The sequence below is a fragment of the Falco cherrug genome, chromosome 5 (genome assembly GCF_023634085.1).
Source record: "Falco cherrug isolate bFalChe1 chromosome 5, bFalChe1.pri, whole genome shotgun sequence".
In the NCBI taxonomy this organism is placed as follows: domain Eukaryota; kingdom Metazoa; phylum Chordata; class Aves; order Falconiformes; family Falconidae; genus Falco; species Falco cherrug.
This window is the reverse complement of record NC_073701.1, coordinates 22954834-22975012: the sequence shown is the minus strand read 5'-3', so window position 1 is coordinate 22975012 and position 20179 is coordinate 22954834. Positions and strand designations below refer to the sequence as shown.

The 20179-nt window shown below is 40.2% G+C and overlaps 2 protein-coding genes across 20 annotated transcripts in view; one reads left to right on the top strand and one right to left on the bottom strand.

Moving 5' to 3' along the window:
- The window catches only part of LOC102047184 (tubulin alpha-4 chain-like), a 121769-nt gene that overhangs the window by 21746 nt on the left and 79844 nt on the right, over positions 1-20179 (top strand). The window lies entirely within an intron of this gene.
- The window catches only part of MICAL3 (microtubule associated monooxygenase, calponin and LIM domain containing 3), a 161711-nt gene that overhangs the window by 104830 nt on the left and 36702 nt on the right, over positions 1-20179 (bottom strand). For all 19 annotated transcript variants that reach the window (XM_055712819.1, XM_027807630.2, XM_055712835.1 and 16 more), the window contains exon 2: positions 4571-4946. In XM_055712819.1, the coding sequence (XP_055568794.1) occupies positions 4571-4834 (264 nt within the window). In that variant the 5' untranslated portion in view covers positions 4835-4946. The remainder of the gene's footprint in view (positions 1-4570; positions 4947-20179) is intronic.

The following is a 20179-nucleotide window of genomic DNA, read 5'->3' as shown; positions in this document are numbered from 1 at the left end:
GCTCTTTGTTTGTTGGTCATCCCCTTATGCCAGTTTTTACAGGTTGCCACTTATTCACCAGTTGTTCACTGGAGCATAAACCCTGTAAATAATGTAAAACTGCAAATATAAAGCCTGAACAATGAATACAACAGTACAAGTTACAGCAGTGACGAGGTAACAACTGACATACAAATTTGAAGTAAGACTACTGTGTAAGGTAAGAGGTCACACAACTCTGAGGGCAGAGACCCAAGTCTAGTGGAACAGGAAGAATAACAGCACTGCTTTAGTAGCTTCAGGAACCTGAAGGCACGTGGGTCAAAAGGCAAACCCAACCACTGAGCTATTAAATTCCTAAACAAACTTGTGCATTGTCCAACTTGTCATTCGCTACAAGCAATAATCAATTAGGCTCTAATATATTCCTCCAGTGTAATACTGTCTTCTTTGCAGGTAAGTATAACTCTCAAACACCACTTTTTAAACTTTCAAGAAAATTTGATGAGCATATCATATTTATCCAGGTAATAATTTTGCCCATATGGCAGCTACAATCTTCAAAGTGACTGGCTTCAATAAGCAACATGACCACACTGAGTTGGGTGACTTTTATTCTTTGATAACATTCCCCACATTAAAATAGTTATGATGGAGTACACAACAACAAAGGAATTGTACTAAAATCAGACTATTCAAACTCAGGTCTACATAATCAACTTGTAAATTAATTGCCTGTAATTTTCTCACAGAAGAAGTGTAAATTTTTTTTTTTCTCTACAACCTTCCACCCTGCCCTCAAACAAGGATGTGTTTAACAACATCTAGGTTATGTTTAAGACTCTAGATGTTCTGGATGTAAAATATATGACAGTCAAGTCATTCACGGTCAAAAGTTTTTTTGTTATTGTTTTTTACCATCACAAACACATTAAATTATGTTGTTACAGAACACAGTGAGTTTTAAGCAGTTAAAAACAGAAGAAAATTCTGCTCCCTTTTCCACCTCTAACGCTTCTTCCAGTTTCACATCTCTCATGGAAACCTACATCCTGATACTCTCACAGGCAGCAGTAACTACATGAGATGCCAAGTACAGCCAAGAAAATCAAGGCAGCTGTTGTTCCTTATTCCCTTTCCCCTCAATGACTCCAATAACTGCTGCAACTCCATGCACTGAAGCTGTCTCACCACTCAGAAACACTTCTTGCTCAAGATCTTTCAGAGATCATGCTAAGTTTTCAGTAACACCACTATGGTAATGGAACATTAAATGCAAATTGCAATTCTGTATTCTCTGTGTAACGAATGAAGAAAGAGCACCATTTTTAACTATTTACATTTGAACAACCCATCCCATCCAAATCTCGCGTTCACGAACACTGGTTATCTGAATTCTGGCTAACTTGGACGCTGGCCATGTGATGCACTAACTGCCGAACCCTAGTCATGGCACTTCATCCCTGACCATTTTTTAAATGGGCAAGTAAAAACTATGCTACAGAAGATGAGAACTTCAAAACTTGTATATGTTCAAGTGTATAGAAAATGAGCTTCCTAAAGAAATGACTGTTCTGATAAAATGGGTAAAACCCTAATCTTTATTTCACATTCTGTCATGCCACATGCTCACTTAAATTTCTGTATTTTTTAATCAGTGGTTTGCAAATTACATTAAACACTGAGAATACAAAACTAAGTGAGACAGGAAACATAAAATCAGATATGATTCACTTCTCAAAAGGCTGCTACTTTGAACAGTTACAATTACCTCTTAGGAATTACATATAAACATTTAATGGCAGATACTGTTAGGAAAGGAAACAAGTAATTAGCACAAGCATAAAGAAATATTAAAAGAACACATATTTATCATTTGTTTACATTAAAAATTTCAACAAAGTTTATATGTAAAGGCATACAAAAATAATTTATCATCACAGGTATATATTCTTTAAGACACACGAACAACAACAAAAAAATTAACTAGATTTCACTTCCTTTCAGGTACTAATTTCACTACTCAAAATGGCATGAATCGCAAATCCACAGTCCTAAATGTTTCTGCACTGGGGCAGAGGCGGGGTGCCACCTTTAATTTATTCACCATCCACCTTTTCACTTGTGTTCCTATACAGCATCTCACCAACAGCTTCTTAGCAAGACTGGCAAATTCCTCTCTGTCTTGCCTCCACTCCTCTTCCTCTTTTCCTTTACTCTCTCTCTCCTCCTCGTCACCCACACAGGAGAGAAGCTACGGAATAAGTCTTCCCATTCCTCTAACAGAGACCAATTCAGCATTGTCATTGACATGTCCCCTGCAATTATTCCCACCACCACCACCAACAGCAGCAAGTTCTGAGGTTTCTCTCTCATCATTAAATGACAAGAGAATCACACATGACCCCTTAAGTCTGTTTATCTCACCATTACCTCATGTCCATGATCACTGCATGACACTTCTACAACCCCTCCCCTGATCTCATTTCTCCATTTCCATCCTACACTCTCTCTACCTTGGCTTTGGTGCACAAAATAGGCCAAGCTTTTGGACTATACAAAATCTCTAGCAATCTCTTTAGTCAAACATCACTCCCAGTATGCTTTACCTCTTTTACTCAGTTTTCAACTGCACTTTAAGAGATGTTTTATAGACAGCTGGCTACATGTGTTTCTTCAAAGCGTGTCCTTTTCTGATTTATTTTAAGACTCAGTACTCCTCTATGTCTTCAGCTATTCTTTCAGAGCACTAACTGAAGGACTTCCCTCACTTCTCCCACACCTCTCACCACAAACTTCCCACAGGCTTCACCCTTCACCTCTTTACCATCTTCCTCTACAACGTGCCTTTGTATCACCTCATTCACAGTCACTGGCTCAATCAGCTTTTCAGTGCTGCAGATTCACAGAACTTTTCCAGCTCAGAGTTGACTACTTTTTGTCTAAGCTGAAGTCTCTACCTTTCTGACATCTCCTCATGGCTGCCTAGTTTTCAGTTCAAGCCCAACATGATAAAATCAAGCTCCAACACCCTTAACTCACCTCACCACTTCCCTTCTAGGTAAGTGTCACAATCAATTTCCCGAATGTCTTTCATAGCTGGATGTTAATGTCCACTCCTATCTATTTTTTTGTATATCCTCATAATCAAGCAATATCCAAGTCACACACATATTCTTCCATTAAATCTCCTCTTTCATGTTACACCTCTGCTGTCGAAGCAACCTTTCCTTCAAGGTTAACAAATACAGTCTTGCCCACTAAGATATATATTCAGAGCCCAGATGCAAAAATCACTTTTAGTCTGTTACTTCAAATAAATTAAAATAACTCTACACTCTTGCACAGCTTCCTCAATCTCTTTCGCATTAAAATATAAGCTACCTGTCTTCATTTCACAGCCTTTAACACCCCATTTCAGCTCTACTCATCATGCTTCATTCAAAATCAGAGCAATTCCTGAATCCATTGAACGCAAAGTGCAGTCAAGTTTTCAGAAAAAAAATTTTGAACTTTGCTCCATGATGTCCATACCGTTTGGAAGGTTTATTCCTAAATATACACAAAAGTCACTATATTTATCTTCCTGTAAGTCCCTCCTTTGTCATGCTGCCTCAAAAAAGTAAACCTCAATAAAGTGGTTGGACCTTCAGGGTGTTAAGGCTACTGCCCCCTGTGATTACCAACAGCGCCCAACTGTTTTATTGTTTTCCAAGTTAATCTATATGCACCTGTTACCTATCATCTGACATATCAACTGTAAGCTTTTTGAGGAAAGTGTTATCTTTACAAGGTCTAGTACAAGTGCACCTTGGTCCACTAGTAATTTTTCCAGTGATATTGTAGTAATTAATTATAAATGCCACCATCATATGAAAATGACCACTGGAAAGTGAAACAGAATAAACAATCAAGAAATCAAGAAATATAACTTTCTAATATCTAGTTGGGAATTAAACTTCAGTCCACAGATCTGAAACAACTGACATATTCTGAACAGGATGTATTTCCCTCTTAGTTCTCTACTGAGGAATTAGTCATTAATTCCTCCTATTAAGATATTTCCTTCTCCCAAAAGGTGAATATTCAAAAGAAGAAACAGCATGTATTGTCCTCAATGAAGGACAGAATCCTGTTCTAATTCTATCATCTTTTGCACTATCTGTTCCTTTTTTAAAAAAGTAAAAAATGTAAAAAAAGAAAATCCTACCAAGATTAAAGGTTTACCAGCTAAGATTTTCTAAGCCATCTACGGTACTGATGCCACAAAACCACAAAACAGAAACTTGCAGGCTGCTTCTCCTGAATAAATTACAAATATTCTGGTAATTTCCAAGGACTTCCATTTAGCTTCTGCTATTCAAGCGGGCAGTCAAATTTGGTAGTAGCAAACACAATTACTGATTGAGCATTAAATGCTACCAAATTGAAACTATATATTATAAATAGTATGCCTGAGAACATTCCTGAATCTTCCCTGGGCCTGTATTGACACCAGGCAAACATTGTTCTACATCCAGACATTTTTCTTGTGTATTCTAGAGACAAACTGGGTAATAGGTGTCTTGACCACCATAAATAAATCTCTTACCTTTGTATTGGCGCATGCTTTCCCCTTCTTATAGTCCTTATGGCTGCCTCTTTTATCCAATTTGGCCCATAAGGCTTTGGCTTTCCAGTAATTGAGCTTGGACTTCAGTTTGTGATAGAAAGAACGGTAGTCCTTAGGCTTTAGCTCTAGGTAGTCACAGAGTTCTTGGAAAGCCTTAAGAGTTCCCTTGCAGGTTGAAGCCTGGACGAATCTGTCGAAGAGAACATGAGCCTGGTTCACCTTCTCATTCTTACTTTCCTCCATCCTTCACGCTTTGCAGCTGCCCTTGGGGGCAGCTGTTCTCTTCCAGTCTGCCAGACTTCCTGATGTTGCTCTGCTGAGCCACTTTCACCTCTGGCTTACAAGCATTATTAACCTATAAAATAAAAAGAAGAAAAAGTAACTGAGCTTGCTCTTTTTTTTTTTCTTTCCAAAATTTTGACTAAGCCTGTTGAACTGAGAGCCCAGATTCTCAGTAACTAATAAGGCATCAGTCCTATCTAAGTCAACTGATCAATATCCTGAGGGCTCCCACCCAAGCTGATTGAAGCTGAGCCTTCCAAAGCTCACTGAGCCTCACTGCAGACTGGGACATCTCGCCTCTGTTAAATCGCAAAATACTTTAACCTGAGCCAGTCCCTAGGAAGTTTTATCAAAACTCATTTCACGTGAACAGCAGAGAAGTTAAAGTAAACTGGCAGATATTACATGATGTTTGGAAGTAGGCAGCATTTTAAAACAAAGGATACAGACTTACTAATGTAGCAGTCACTGTGATAACCAGATCACTGTGGTTAACACCACAGCAATAGTTACATGCTTGTCTTAAAAATACTACTACCACAAAGAACTTTAGGAGCTGGTATTCCACCAGTAAAGTAAGTTTTGGTTCCTTCATTCTAAAAGGACATGGGTCTTTGCTCATGATAATAGAGAAGAAAGAGGATGGCATAGCACAAGCCGATACCTCTGTCAGAGTCCTTGCACACACTGCTTTTGTACAGTGACATAACCATCCAGTGATGGCTACTGCAATCCTACAAAGTTAAACCTGCTAATAGCAATCAAATGCTTAAGCAAAGATGTCAAGACTGAAAAAAAATATGTCTGCCTGTGTTGTATCGAGCAGTATAAGCATTTGCCTTCCTAAAGTATTCTGTGTATGCCTGTAGGTAAGCAAGCAGTGCAAGAGTGACATATGGCCGACGCACGACCCTCATGAGATTCTCCTAGTAGTTCCTCTACTCTGTGAGTTTTCAACTTCTTTTGACATTCAGGTCCCTACAAAATTTTAGGTGGCAACTGGGGTCCTCAGCAGATTAAATACACTAACAGGACGTCTGCTACTCTTAGTTGCTTTTCTGGGATCCCTCAGAAGCAGCCTGCAAACCTACAGAATGAATTGTTCAGACCATAAATAGCAGATTTTGTTTAAAGAAAAGGTATTTTCTCTCCCTCTCCTTTTTTATGTATAATAAATCTTTCTTCTTTTTATACATAAAACTAAGTACATGCACATAATAGACTACTCTCTAAGAAAGAATCCTTCTGTTTGTCTTCAGATAGTAGAGCAGCATAGGAATGTATGTGGGAACTATGGAAGTGAAAGCATTTCTGAGGTGCTTTTTGTCCTTTGTTTTTTTGCAAAGGGTATTCAGGTAAAAAAGGAAGTATGTGAACTTGGATAAAGCCTTCTAGATTCTCACCAGCTCTTTTCCTGCTTCCAGCAGACAGGAAGCCAACTCAAACATTACAGCTCATGTCTCTTCCCCTGCTGTATGACAGCTCCGCAGCAGTTTATTTGGGCACTCCTGCATTTCACCGTAACATGCTATTTATTGCTTACATTTAGAAATAGCAAAGGAGACCTGGAAATCTTTACATACAGCCACAAACTCTTTGTTACTGAAAATAAAAATAGAATTTCCTACAGAAGCAACAGTACAACAATGGGTTATACCGAAGAATGTGATTATGACTTTATTAGGACCACCGCCTTAGAGGACTCAGTACATATGAAGTTGTTTTTCTAACTGACTGGTAGTGATGCCATGTCCGTTATCATTACTGCTCACTAAGCAGGATGGAACTAACTGCTTTCCTTATTAATCTTAACTTTCCTGTTGTGCAGCTGGAAACAAGCTCCAGGCTTGCACCTCAGGGTAACAACTGCACTACTGCAGAGGTCAAAGGTACTGTGCTTTAAGCTTGTATCTCCTCCTCTGCTCTCAAGAAGAATGTGATAAAAGAGCTCCAGCATCACCTCTTACACTGAAGCAGTAATTTCAGTGCATCTGTGTAATACAGACACAACAAAATAGCTACAGTCATATGCCTTATCAATCAGCACATTGTTGCAAGTTGAATACTATTTTGTGTTATGTTTCCCCCACCTTTTCACCCTGCTCCACCACCCAAGCACTCACTTTACACCAGCGCTTCAGGTGACTGACACTTCCTCAGAAAAAGCAATTTAGATCATATAACTTCTACTAAGTGGAGTGGCAATTTTAAGTCTGCTAGTCCACAGTCCATTGCTGATATATCCAGGTGTAAGGACAACATGGGTTTTGTTCCTCACCCTTCCTTCTATCGTAGTTTTTCAACAAAGGAGTGAAGCGTCATTGGTCCTGCACTGCTCAGAGAGATCCCAAAGTTAAAATCCAAACTACTTTCATTCTAGGAACTTACTGCTTTGTGTTCAAGGTTTGCGAAGCCAGGAGACAAACCAAGCAGGTCATTTTATGCAGCACAACCCAAGTGGCCCATTATAGAGCAGTTCTGCCGACATCCCATTTCATGCAGGCTGTGAAATCAGTTATGCCCACAGGTCAAATACTGAGGCTTCCGTCACCTCGGTAAATCACTCCCCAGAGCTCTGCATTCTTGATGCAAACCGAAAGTCCTTGGAACCCATGAGGAACACATCAGAGAACATGGAAATTACACGAGGAAAGCAAAGGCAGGCAAGAACTATTTGCCAGGTTTCCAGAGTATTCGCATGCCTTGTCGGCTATTCTGCAAGTCTGCAGTATCCTGTATGTTTTGTCTCGAGGCAGCTGATTGCTGACTCAGAAGCTCTGTAAATTCCTTGGCTGGAGTGTTCGAGAGAAAGACAAAGGCCGTGAAAAAACGCATGCAAGAAGAGTGTTTGTGTTGCTATTTACAATAATAGCATGAGGTTGTCACTGACTCATGACTGCAAGTATGCTCAGGATCTCCAGCATTTGCCCCGACAAAAGAAACCTATGAAACACAGAGACACTGGCAATGAATAATTCCAGGTGGTGGTTCCTTCCCACAGTCACCACAGATGCAGGAATATGAATATTTGACCAAATGCATATGCGAAAGTCCAGTGCCCTACTTCTGGCAAATGCAAAAGAGAGGAAGAGACTTTGCAGATTATATATATAATGGATTTTGTCATACAAATTCAAGCTCCTGCAGAAAGTGTTGCAAATGCAGGGCTCCTAGATTCCAGGCAAATAAATCCCCATTATAGGAGTCATCCCCACTATGTTTCCCATCCTTATTTTGTTGAAAGTGCTCACTCAACTAATGACTTGAGCCTGGAAAAGTAAGATATTATGGGAATGCATTTTCCACTGGAAAAAAATGGAGAAGGATGCTGGAAATTATTGAGTTAATTCCATCTAAATTTGCAGCTCGTTCTGCCTAGCTTAAAACAGCATTTTGAGTGAATAAAACATTTGCCAAAGTAACTGCCTGTCTCCACTTCAGCATGCTGAGTCTCTCTGAGCACAATGTAAATGCTTTCTTACATTTTAATTATTTCACAGCCAGGCAAACACCACAGATGCACCCTCGACAGACAAATCTCTTGAGAAGTCAGAGATCAACAAACTGCAGTAGTATCATGAGGAATCTGAAAGCAAGCTTGTCCATCAATCGTAAAACTCCTGATAGCTCCAATAGCCCCATTTCCACTGATTTCCTCCTTTCCTTAAGAGTTCTAGTTCCCCAGCAACATTCCCCCTATGTCCTTGTCTCCCTTTCATGGCCCCTCCGCTTCTGCCTAAGCGAGACTCAGTCACACGGTCTGGAAACTCTGAGATTCCTGCCGTACCTAGGCAGCCAGTACACACTTGTAACTTGGCTAACAAAAGCCTAAGCACAGATTATTGTTAAGCTTATGCTGCAGACAGTGGGGACACCTATTTTTGTCTCTCTCCTCCACCCAGCCTCCAGTTTTCTTGTAAGAAACCAATTACCTTTGGGACTTTTATTCTCCATCAAATCTGGATGAAATTGTTCAAAAGTTACTAAGGATGAACTGAAAAGCAGATGGACAAACAGCTCAATCTCATAAGCCTCCCTTCTTCAGTAAACCACACTAAAAAAAGTCTTTATTCCAACAAATGAAAAAGCTCTGTTTTCATTTCCAGGATTTGATTTATTTTACTTTTAGCTAAAACTAAACAATGGACTTTGCTACAATATGTTCACGACTTTCTAAGTGATCACAGGTATCAAAAAGTGCAGCTATTGGGCAGTGGTAAGACTGAAACAGGTGGCAAAAAAGAGGACAATTTTAACAAGAAAAGCTAAAGCAATTATTTTAGCTCTGTATTATACAAAGAATGGGAAAACAGGAGGACAAAGGCGTGGTTGCCATTGTTTGCAGCTTCCCTTTTATACCAGATGGAATAAAGGAATGTCAGCACTGTCCACAGTATGTTTTAAGATGGTATTTAGGTCTGCTCCCATTCATGAAATTCAACACTGAAGCAAATACGGTGGAAAAAAGATGTTTGTGTTTTAATACACTTATTAATCCTGATTTGGGGGGCTTCTGCCCACCATATGGGAGTGAGTCTTTTTGGTCTCCACCTCTTCCCTGTCTACCCTCTCTCCCAAGCTAGGACAAAAGTGGGAGAATGAGAGACCAAATACGAACTTGGCTGCAAATACAAGAACTCATTCTTAAAGAGAAGATCAAAGCACATACACAAACAGTTCATAGAATTCTCACGTCAAGAAAAACTCAGTCCAGTAACGATTTGAAAAGAAATGCAAATTATATCCAAGAACATGGAAACACAAATACAGAAGCTGTTACAGATAATATGTTGGTTCCAAATTCCTGCCAAGGTACTGAAGAAAAATGTTTAGTTGTTTATTACTAACCATTACTTAAGTGCCATAACATGAGTACTGAAAACATTACATCTATAAAATAAAACCTTTTATCTATATGAATTCAACAAACACTATTCTGTGGCACTGTCATACATAACACTGATCACAGAAGAGTCCCTGCAGTGAATGAACACCAACATAAATAAAAGAGACCAAGAAACACATTATTTTTTCTTTGGAATAAAAATTATACCAAGGAAGAAGTAGCTGCCCCCTTATAAGATAATAAGAGAACAGCAGGCCACCTGGATAGCTGTCATATTGCAAGACAAGCTTCAAGAACTACTAGCTTAAATACCTGACAGCCATATATTAGGCAGATCCCTCATGGTACAAGCCTTCGCATTGGGTGACCAGCAACCAATTCAGTGATCCCTTCCCACCTAGCAACAACTCACCAGCTGTGTATTTGGGAAGCTGGGGTCATTCTTTACATCTTGGAACTGTCACCATGCTATAAACAACCACACAGTACTCTACATGCACAGCAAAAACACCCCTGTATTTCTCAAAGAAGTAAAGATGCTTTTATTCCAATGGTAAAAAGTACTACATCTCACTAGAACCAAAACTCTCATAACAAACTTCTTGGAGCATGGCCATTAATGCAAAAAGTCAAATGAGCAACACTTCCCTTTATAGGCCTCCCAAAACCCAATGCCATACAACAGCAAAAGCTCCATTTGTTATCTGGGTGGTAAAATCCATGCATCTCCCACAAATCCTTCCAAGAAAACACAAGTCATCAAACCACAAATCTGGCTGTTTCAATACAGGGAGCCATTAGTTTACAAGCTTTTCCCATAAAGACCATGGCCCACGCCTGTAGGCAGTCAGAACATGGGTATTTTTTCTCATGAGCAACATATATCCCACTTCTAAGGTAAGCGTACAATCACTTTACACTAGGTGGAGGTGACTCCACTGCCAGGCTGAAGCACATGGAGGCTTCTCATTCCACCACTTAACAGGGCAAGAAGGTTGAATGCCAACACTGTTTGAAGTGCTTTGAAGCTGCTCCTGATATTACATTTCAACATAAAAACACATCTTAAAAGTTAGTTCCCACCCAGTTTTACAAGCTGAACTTCCCCAAACACTATCCAATAACCTGAGGAAAGCTCACATGCAGAGGGGAAAAAAAAGAAAAAAGAAAAGGAAAAAAAAAAAAAGGCCTGTAAGAAATTACTGGAATGAGTGTTTCACAAAACTGTATTTCTGACTTCAAATGGGGATAAAACAAATCAGCTGCCTTAGCACAGTAAGACATACCAGCTTTTGACATCATACAGGACATGGATTGATTCATCTTTCTGAGCAACATGCTATGCCACAGGAAAAGGAGCTTTCAGAAAAGCTTTACTGAACCTAAGAGAACAAGAACATTGTTCTGACTCAATTAGAAATTTTGAGCAGAACAAAGACTGGAGGCTACAAACACACTCTAACAACCTCTGCAGCCCAGTGAGCCAAGTCCTCTGAGGCCCTCAGGTTCTGCCAGCACACTGATCACCCCAAGCCATTCCATGACACAGTGAGAAAACAAACAAGAGCCTATATTTATGTGTAAAAAAAAAAAATAAAAATATCTCAAAAAAGAAATTCTCTAATGAAACTCACATGAACACATCTTTTAAAATTTAGATTAGTGAAGGCTTCTATCTGTCAGAACCTGGTACCAAAACACAGACTGCAGCAATCACAAAAGTTAGTACAGGAAAGCAAATCAACAGGGACAAAGACACAGACACAACCGTATGATCTGCAAGTGACAAAAGGAAAAAAATTACTATTCTTCAAAGAACACATAAAAAGGTTCATGAGATCTGAGAAGTGTAATGGTCTAGCATCTAAAGCAGTATGTGCAGTATGTGCTTGCCTACTATTATATCCACTTATGTGCTACAGTTCTCCCTTATATTATGTAATTCTGCTTTACCCAGGTCAAAGATTACTAGTCACACAGAATCACACGATCCAAACTAGGCTGAGCTTACCAAAGCCACCTTCATTTGGGTCATCAAAAGAAACATCTCAGCACCTCAGAAGCAAACCCAAAGATTGGTCATTCATTCTAATCAAGGCAGATGGCTGCCTGGACTTTTAACTCACTGCTCACTGGCTTGACAAATACCAGACTCCCACAAAACAAAGAACAAATATTCCAATTACAGACTTCAAAAATGTGCATAGGGAAAAAAAGTTTTATTTGTGCTGCTTCCAACTCTCAGCTGTTATAGGTGTGGAAAAGAGGCAGGCACTTCCTTGAAGAAAGCAGTGGAGGAGAAGGGAGTTCGAAAACAGGATTAAAAGATTCATAATTCCACCCTCCACACACACTCAACCAGCTGTGGCATCACAAATGGAGTACGCTGCACAGAGCAGTTCAAACATATTATTTAATGGATGTATATCCTGTTTCTGTGGAGGAAGACTGAATATGGAGAACAGAGGGACTTAAAAATTTTTAATTTTTTTTTCCTAATGCTGACCTTGCAAGACTCCTTCGGACGCCAAGAAACTAAAGTAAACAGACATTTGAATAAAAGGAGAAATACAGATTTCTCCAACCCACAACCCACTTCATTTAAAAGCTGTTGAAATTTAAAAACAAAACAAATCCCCAGCTTTATTCTAGGAAAAGTCACGCTACAACCTGTGGTGCAACCTCAGCCTTTGTAATTACCAGGTAAAATATACATGCAGAGATCAAAAAACACCAAAGAAACTGAACCTTAAACCCAGACCTCCAGAACTTCCACCTCCTTTCTTTAATGAGAAAGGTTCAACTAGGAACATTACCTCAAGGACTCACCTGCATACAAGGATGAGCACCTTACCCAGTACCTGCTACTACCCTCATTTGTCACTGTTAATGCATCTGGCACTCTATATCCCAGCTATCACTGCCCCCAACCCATGCATAGCCACCAGACCCAAGCTTCACCAGCAGGCCAAGCCCCTCAAGCTTTGCTGCTGCCGCCAAAGAAAATCCCAGTGTGTTTATAACTGCTGATAGGTGTGCCCTACTCATATAGCTCAAATCACTACACCTAGCTTTTCTCTCTTCTTAGAAGCTGTGCATGAATGTGAGCTGCGTACCCTCTCTAAATATCTAAAACCAGAAATGGCAACAACTAAGAACTCAATCTGTAGTACACGGAGCAGGCTGTTACTTGATACTCCGCAGGCCACCACAGGCCTGTACTGTCCTCCCGCATTAGTCACTAGATTAGACCATGAAGTACAATTCAACAATTTCATTTCATTTTGCAAAGACAGAGAATTACACACCTCAGCAAGAGCACTACTGACTGAAAAAAGCTTGAACAGGACATAAAGCTGGATCTGAAGGGAACCAGAAGGAGACTGGTTTTCATCATGTTTTGAATTTTCTTTTTTTGGAATGACTGGCAGACGCAGCATGGAGCTACACTTCATTTTCATAGTAAAACTTCTTTGTCTAGACTCTTAAAGCATGGGGCTTCTAGATAACAGAAAAGAAGCAGAACATGTTCAATGTACACAATGCTAAATCCCAATTCATTAGATCACAGGAAGAAAAAACCCCACACATACAATAACTCTATAACTTTTATTTCATAAATTAATAAATTAGATCATTTAATTGAGGTCTATTCCACAGGTCCCATAAACCTCTTCTATAACCTCTCCCAGGCTGAATTCCTGTAGACATGATTTAATTCTCAGAGGGGGGAAAAAAACCAATATCTCCATCCTAGCCTTTCAAAGCACTCTCTTACTATATTTACGTCTTGGAGTCCCTAATTTGACAGTATCTTAAATTTAGTTTAGTATTAACCCTTGATAAATCTACTCACGCAAATCTTTCCCCTTCTGAACAATACCCACCCTTTGCACTCTGATATCTTTGGCAACAATAATAATTTAAGAAAGCAAAGCAAAATCCAGCCCTTAGCAACTGGAAAACTTCACTGTGAGACTGTCAAATGACAACTGATCAAACATAGCATCTTAATGAAAATTCATCTCTATTACACAATCCTGTGTGTCTAATACTTCCCATCATTCATCTTCCTCATAAGTACAAGGAAAGCTTTTACCTGGAGACAGGAATATATTGTAAGCAAATAACTTGTTTAACATTTTGGCTGAACTATGACAACAGGTAGAATACAGAAACTACATCTTCTCATGCTACAAAACGTAGCAAAACCTGGAAAGGTAATGCAGATGAGGGGGAAGTGTATATATATATATATTTTTATACATATATATATATATATATATGGAGAGAGTATGGCAAAAACAAAACATGTAACATCGAACTTTCAACTCTGGACATAAATTAGTAGCATTTGCACATACTGTTACATAGCTTAAAAATAGTAACCAGTCAGTATGTTCCCCACTTGGCTGGACATTTGACTCTCAGTAAATGCTGAAACAGTTTCAACTGGCCAGATAGCAACTCCCCTCCAGCTGCCCGAGGCAGAGAAGATGCCTCTCTCAGCCAACACCATGCCAAGCTCATTGCCTCAAGCAAATGAAAATCTGTTAGGAAATCGGTTACAGAGGAAAGAGGTGGAGGCGGGTTTGTGATTTACTCTCCTCTCCCTGAGGCTTTGGCAAGCAGTTTCTGAAATAAGATGGCAGTCATCACTTCCACAGGCAGACATTACCAGTCTGCTCAAATACAGCTGCACTGGTGGGGACATGAAAAGACTTGGTATGAATTAGTCAGAGATTTAATCCAATCAAAGTGTAAGGATGCCATTCAGCAGAATCTGTTCCTAGTAGTGAGCACACATAAAAGCTTCTCTCTTTGCCTTTCATCCTCAAGGACTTTTCTGTCTAGTCTTTTTAATTCCATCCTCCTCTAGATAAAGGGCATTCCTCTGCAAGGATATCTGGGGGTCTGAGGCAGATATCCTTAGCTGAACCTCCCAGCTTTCTGGCAGAGAAAGTTGCTCTATGAGAGAGCATGAGCACCCTCCTCAGTGCAGGTCTGAGAGTCCCCACCAAGAGACACACAATCACCTTTTGTACAAGGCACCTACACACACCTCTTTCATTGGTAAAAGCTCTCAGTGGTCATGGAGAAGTACCTTACTGTGAAATAACTTCTATCCAGCATAGTTTCATAGCCCTGGCGCACTGCTTTGCCACTAAGCTACTTCCAGGCTGGAATGTGTCTCGCAGGGCATTCCAGGATTTCCACTGGCGGATGATTCAGTCTGCACCTTGGGTTCAAACTGAGCAACTTCCATAATCCCTTATTTCATAACACCATCCTCCATCTGGTATTTGAGCACTAACCAGAATGGCACTTTTTCAAAATGCTTTTAACGCAGCCAGGAGAAGGGGCAAGAAAGACTAAAGCGAACTTGTGACTTTCTCAGTGATAATACCAACAGGCTGCTGCTAGCTTACCTGAAGGCAGGTAGTAACTTCAGAATCAGACTGACAAGCTCTCTTTAGGAAAAATACTGAAGTTAAGAAATCCTTTCTTCAGCTTCACTCAACTGCTGCTTTCAGGCTCAGTCGGCCAGAAAGGACTGGCAGCACAGCACAGCTCCGTTAACTGGGGACGGCCAACACAATGGTGGTAGAACCATAGCATGACAGTAGCCACTTTCCTGGAGATCTATACAGTGCTCCTGGGCAGCAGACCACAGCATTAACTGTATGCTCCTCTCCAGAGAGAACAACCTGGGGCCTTCAACCTCATCCTGGTTGCTCACTGGTACTAAATAATTCAGTATTCACATATTTACCATTTGTTTATGCTAACAGAAGCATATGCTGCTATTAAGGCTTGGTCTTCTCCAGTTTGAAGGCTGAGAAATATTTGAGAAGAATTTGTTCCTGATTACATTGGAAGGCACCACCAAAATCCATATGCCTACTCTCTTCACTCGCCTGTCCTTTGCCAGACATACATCACAAAAATTATCACAAGTAACCTTTTCTCTGTGGACCAGAGATCTGGCTAATTGTAATGAAAAATTTCCTATTCCATGGGGTAGACTAGAACACTCTAACATTCGGATCTTCAAATACTTGGAGTGGCCACAATGAAAAAGCAATGTTTGCTTTTAACCTTTCACTTCCATAACATCCCCAGGTTTCTATAGTAGAATAGAATATTTCAGTTGGAAAGGACCTACAACGATCATCTAGTCCAACTGCCTGACCAATTCAGGGCTGATGAGAAGTTAAAGCATGTTGTTAAGGACATTATCACTCTGAAAGCAATATGGCTTAGTTCCCTTCCCTGGCTGACCCCACCAACTGGGCATGCACCGTCTACAGCAACTACTCAGTTATGTTCTGTAAGTATAGGGGATAACTGGGGAACAATCATTTGGAAGACCAAAAGGCAGACAGAAGGATCTGAGGCTGACAGAAACGGCCAATTTTCTGAGCTATATCATGCTATAGCAGTGGCAACTGAGATTTAAGTAACACTTTTTGTCCAATCCCTGTTACGACCTCAGAAGTTTCTTCCTGAACACAGTTGGGTTTTATGATCAACAGCTTTCTTTTCATTTCCAGGCAAAGTTTACATCCCTTTGTTTCTGTGATAATACTGACCTACACATTAGCTTTCCCTCCTTTCCTATGTATATTTATAGACAATGCCATATCCCATCTCGATCTTCATTACACTGAGGTTAAATCAAGCTCTCCTAGTCTAAGATAGGGTCTCTTTTCCTAGGCCCCCCCAAGGAGAAGAACTGCATATTGTTTGGTTTGGGGGTGGAATGACGACGATGGGGGCGATGACACAGGACTAGCAGGGTGAGAAAGTTTTCTGTATGGAATCTTAGGAAGGCCTATAGCTGTAGGTGCATTTGGGCAGACAGTTCTCAACAAGAGAATGGCATAATAGGGTGCATACTGCAGGGTACATCCTCCTCCTGACAATTCTGGGATTGTTTTAGCCTCTTCCACAACTACAACCCAGCTCTAGTACACACGTCAACGTACTCATTGATGACAGGGATCCCTATTTCTCCTTTCTTGGTCATTTCCAAGTGAAAGGACATCAGACTGTTCATTGTTTCTATACTACTGAATTTAATTTCATTTGTGTCCTATAAATTCTAGTTCCTTCTACAGAATGTCAATTTAAAGATCAAGTTAGTCTCAAAGGAGTAGCATCACACTCCTCATCCTTTACGAACAGAAACAGTAATCTTTCCCCACAAACCTAGCTCCTTGCCCTCTTAACCATAATTTGGTACTTTCTGTTTCCAAGGAAGATGCTCTGAAGTGCAGTACTCATCCCAAATCCAAGCCTCACTCATTTTTGCAACTGAGCAGCATCAGCTGTAAGTAGCCTTTCATGTGTATGATGATGCAAGTATGATGCATTCAGTAGAATACATGATGCCCCATATACAGCTAGCAATATTTCACAGTGCATTTGCTAGCAGAGAAGTGTCTTTGTGTTCAGATCTGAACTAGCTTCTTGTGGGTACAGTAGAGGCTTCAGAATATTGTGCTCCCTAGCAGAGAATCAAAATACCACACATGGGAAACTGACTGATCTCAAGCACTAGAGCAACAGAAGTAGGATGAAAGAGTGCCACCAGGGCTATCAGAAATCCATCTGATCAAACTGTGAAGGAAACAAATACTATGTTTGGATGCAGCAGTCTCACCAGGAAAGAGATGTAACATTAACACCACTGGTCAGGTGACTGATAAAGCTTCACATGGGCTGTTAGGCCAATCAAGCCTACAAAGAACTTGTGATCAGCCCTTCCAGTCTCCCCTACTGCCTGACCCGTTCCTATCCACGTAATAGGGTAGTACACCTCTGACAGCAGCAGAAAAATGCGTGTTATCTTTCTCACTGCAACTCAATGTTTAAAACCAGAGAAATGAGGCTGTAGAGCACTCTCCCATAAGAAAAGCCCCAGGCAAATAAAGACGTAGTTTAACAGAATACAGTTTTCTGAGACTGAAAAGGAACAGAACACATCCTAGGATTTGCCTCCAAACTAGTCCAGTGCTTTGATATTACTGCACATATATAGATATGACAATATATGCACAATCAATATGCCAAGCCAGAATCAAGTCATCTTAACCATGACTGCAAACATGTATACATAGCAAAAAAGCTTTACTGAAGGACCATAATGCTGTACAAAATTTTCAGCTTTCAAGGCCTTTAAAAGCTACATAAAGATGAATTTTCCGTCAAACTAGCTGTTACTGTAGCCATTTCTGTAACCGCCTGTCCCCTTACTGATGCATGTGTTGTGCAGGGTGGGAAGCAGTGCGAAGGAGGTGACCCTAGTCATTTGAAACTCCATTCCCTTGCCAGGATGGATGACATTTTACTTCTTTCTCTATTTTAAAGAATTACAGCCTTGAAAGCTGAAGGTGGCAACAGATTTCCAGAATTTTGCCTATGTGTGTAGAGCTGAAAGAAAGAGAATGGTCGTTTGGAAAGACAGGAAAGAGGTTCACACAGTTTCAAGAAAATGGCGGTTTTGGTAGTGCACCAGGGTGCAGAAGCAGCCTACTAAAAAATATTGGTATGCTCCTGCATGTTGTTTACTTTGGAAAGTAAAATCTGAATGTTGGTTTTCCCCCAAAGGCATAGGTACGCTATGCAAAGAAATACTTCAGGTAACTTATGCCGCATCTCTGTCCCCACAGCTAATAAAGGAATGTAAGATGACTACAAGCTATATGGGTATAATCAGTTCACCAAATTACATCAGAGAATTTAAGAGATAAGTACTGTTCCAGTGCTTCGAGCGTGCATTAGACTGCTCAGAAGTCTTTTATACCAAAAGAAGAAAAATTTAATGTGTCTTTGAATGGCTCTTAAAAATACCTAAAATACACCAACAGTGTAGGACATTCAGGACTGCCCTAACCTGATCTTGAATGAGTTTGGTTTTCCCTTTTCCATATATGCTATGTAACAGTGACCTCACTTCCATTAGTCTCTTGGCTAACTACTCAGATCTGACAGTAACACAGCCATTAAGCAGACCAGTAGGATTTCAAGTTTAACAGAAAGATCAGTATTTATAAATACCTATTACTTCAATCTGGAATTGTTGGCACATTTATGAACAGCCATAGGTTGAGCTGTGTGAGTACCTCAGACAAACAGAGGACAAAACAGCAGGAAGTTTACAGTATCTAGCTGGAAAGAAATTTGAAGCTATGTCCTTGACAAGCATAATACAGTATTCTTCACTGGATACAAGAGGTGGTCCTTCTGCAGCTTGGATTGCTGTTAAAGTGCTTCCAAATGCCCCTATGCCCATTATACTTGCTACCTTTAGAGAAAACAAGCTGCCGGTGTATTATTGCATGGAGGGTCTCAGAGCTCATCTCTGTATACACTGTGGGGTGTAACCCTAAGGTTACTCAATATTTAGGTATTTCAGTAACTCACAAGACACACCAGAGAGAACACTTGTGATATGTCCACACACTTCTCCAAGTACTCAGCATAGCACTTACTGCCTCTGTGTGTCCATATCTAGGCATTAGACTCCCATGTACGTCCACTTCAAGGGACAAGGCAGTTCAGTTTTAGCAGAAAGCTATTCATTATTTATATCACATTACATTGGCATCAGTTTATGTAAATAACTTAATAGTAAGGTAATACCTAATCAAAATGGCCAACAAGATAGGTACCTGGCTATTAAATACTGTTTTCCCTAGAAGAATTTAAAGGTGCGTAGGGAATCCATGAGAGAAGTTGGTAACATTGCAACAGCTAGTTGCAGCAAGGCGGATGTGGATGTAAAACATCTGCAAACTCAATCCGTTATCTAAGGTGGGTTTGTTCTTCATCTAATAACTAAATATCACATACCAAACTTGCCCACAGCTATTTCAATCCTGCCTCAGGCCAGCCCACAAGTTTTCAGTGTGATCTCCACAGATGTACCACGCTTCAAGGCCAAACAACCACATGAAGTGAACAAGATCAGCTTTCCTTTCAACAGAAGAGCAAAGATGCTCTGTGGCTCTTCTGTGAGCGCCCAGGACGAATGGCTCACTCTCAGCAGTCTTTTCTACAGACAGGATGTAGCACAGAAAAACTTCCTGCCTGTTCCTCTTCTGGCTTCCTTCACCGAACACAAGTAGTTAAAATCCATTCTTGGAAAAACACATGTGCATGAAAAGAAAAAATAGCCTGTGCCACCTAAGCTACACTCAACAACATGAGTCAATTACTACACTGATCCTGACAGTATTAAACTGGAGGCCTGCCCTGCCATCAGCTTTCCTCAGATCAGTATGTATGACTGTAGAAGCAGGATCATTTCTGGGGGAAACTTACCTATGTTTCCTTTTCTCTTCTTGGTTAGGGAAGTTGATTTGGCTGTTGATCAGGGAAGTGCACCAATCTACCCTGTTTGAAACTACCAAGTAGTTGGTCAAATAAATAAATTTTAAGTCACAGAACCACAG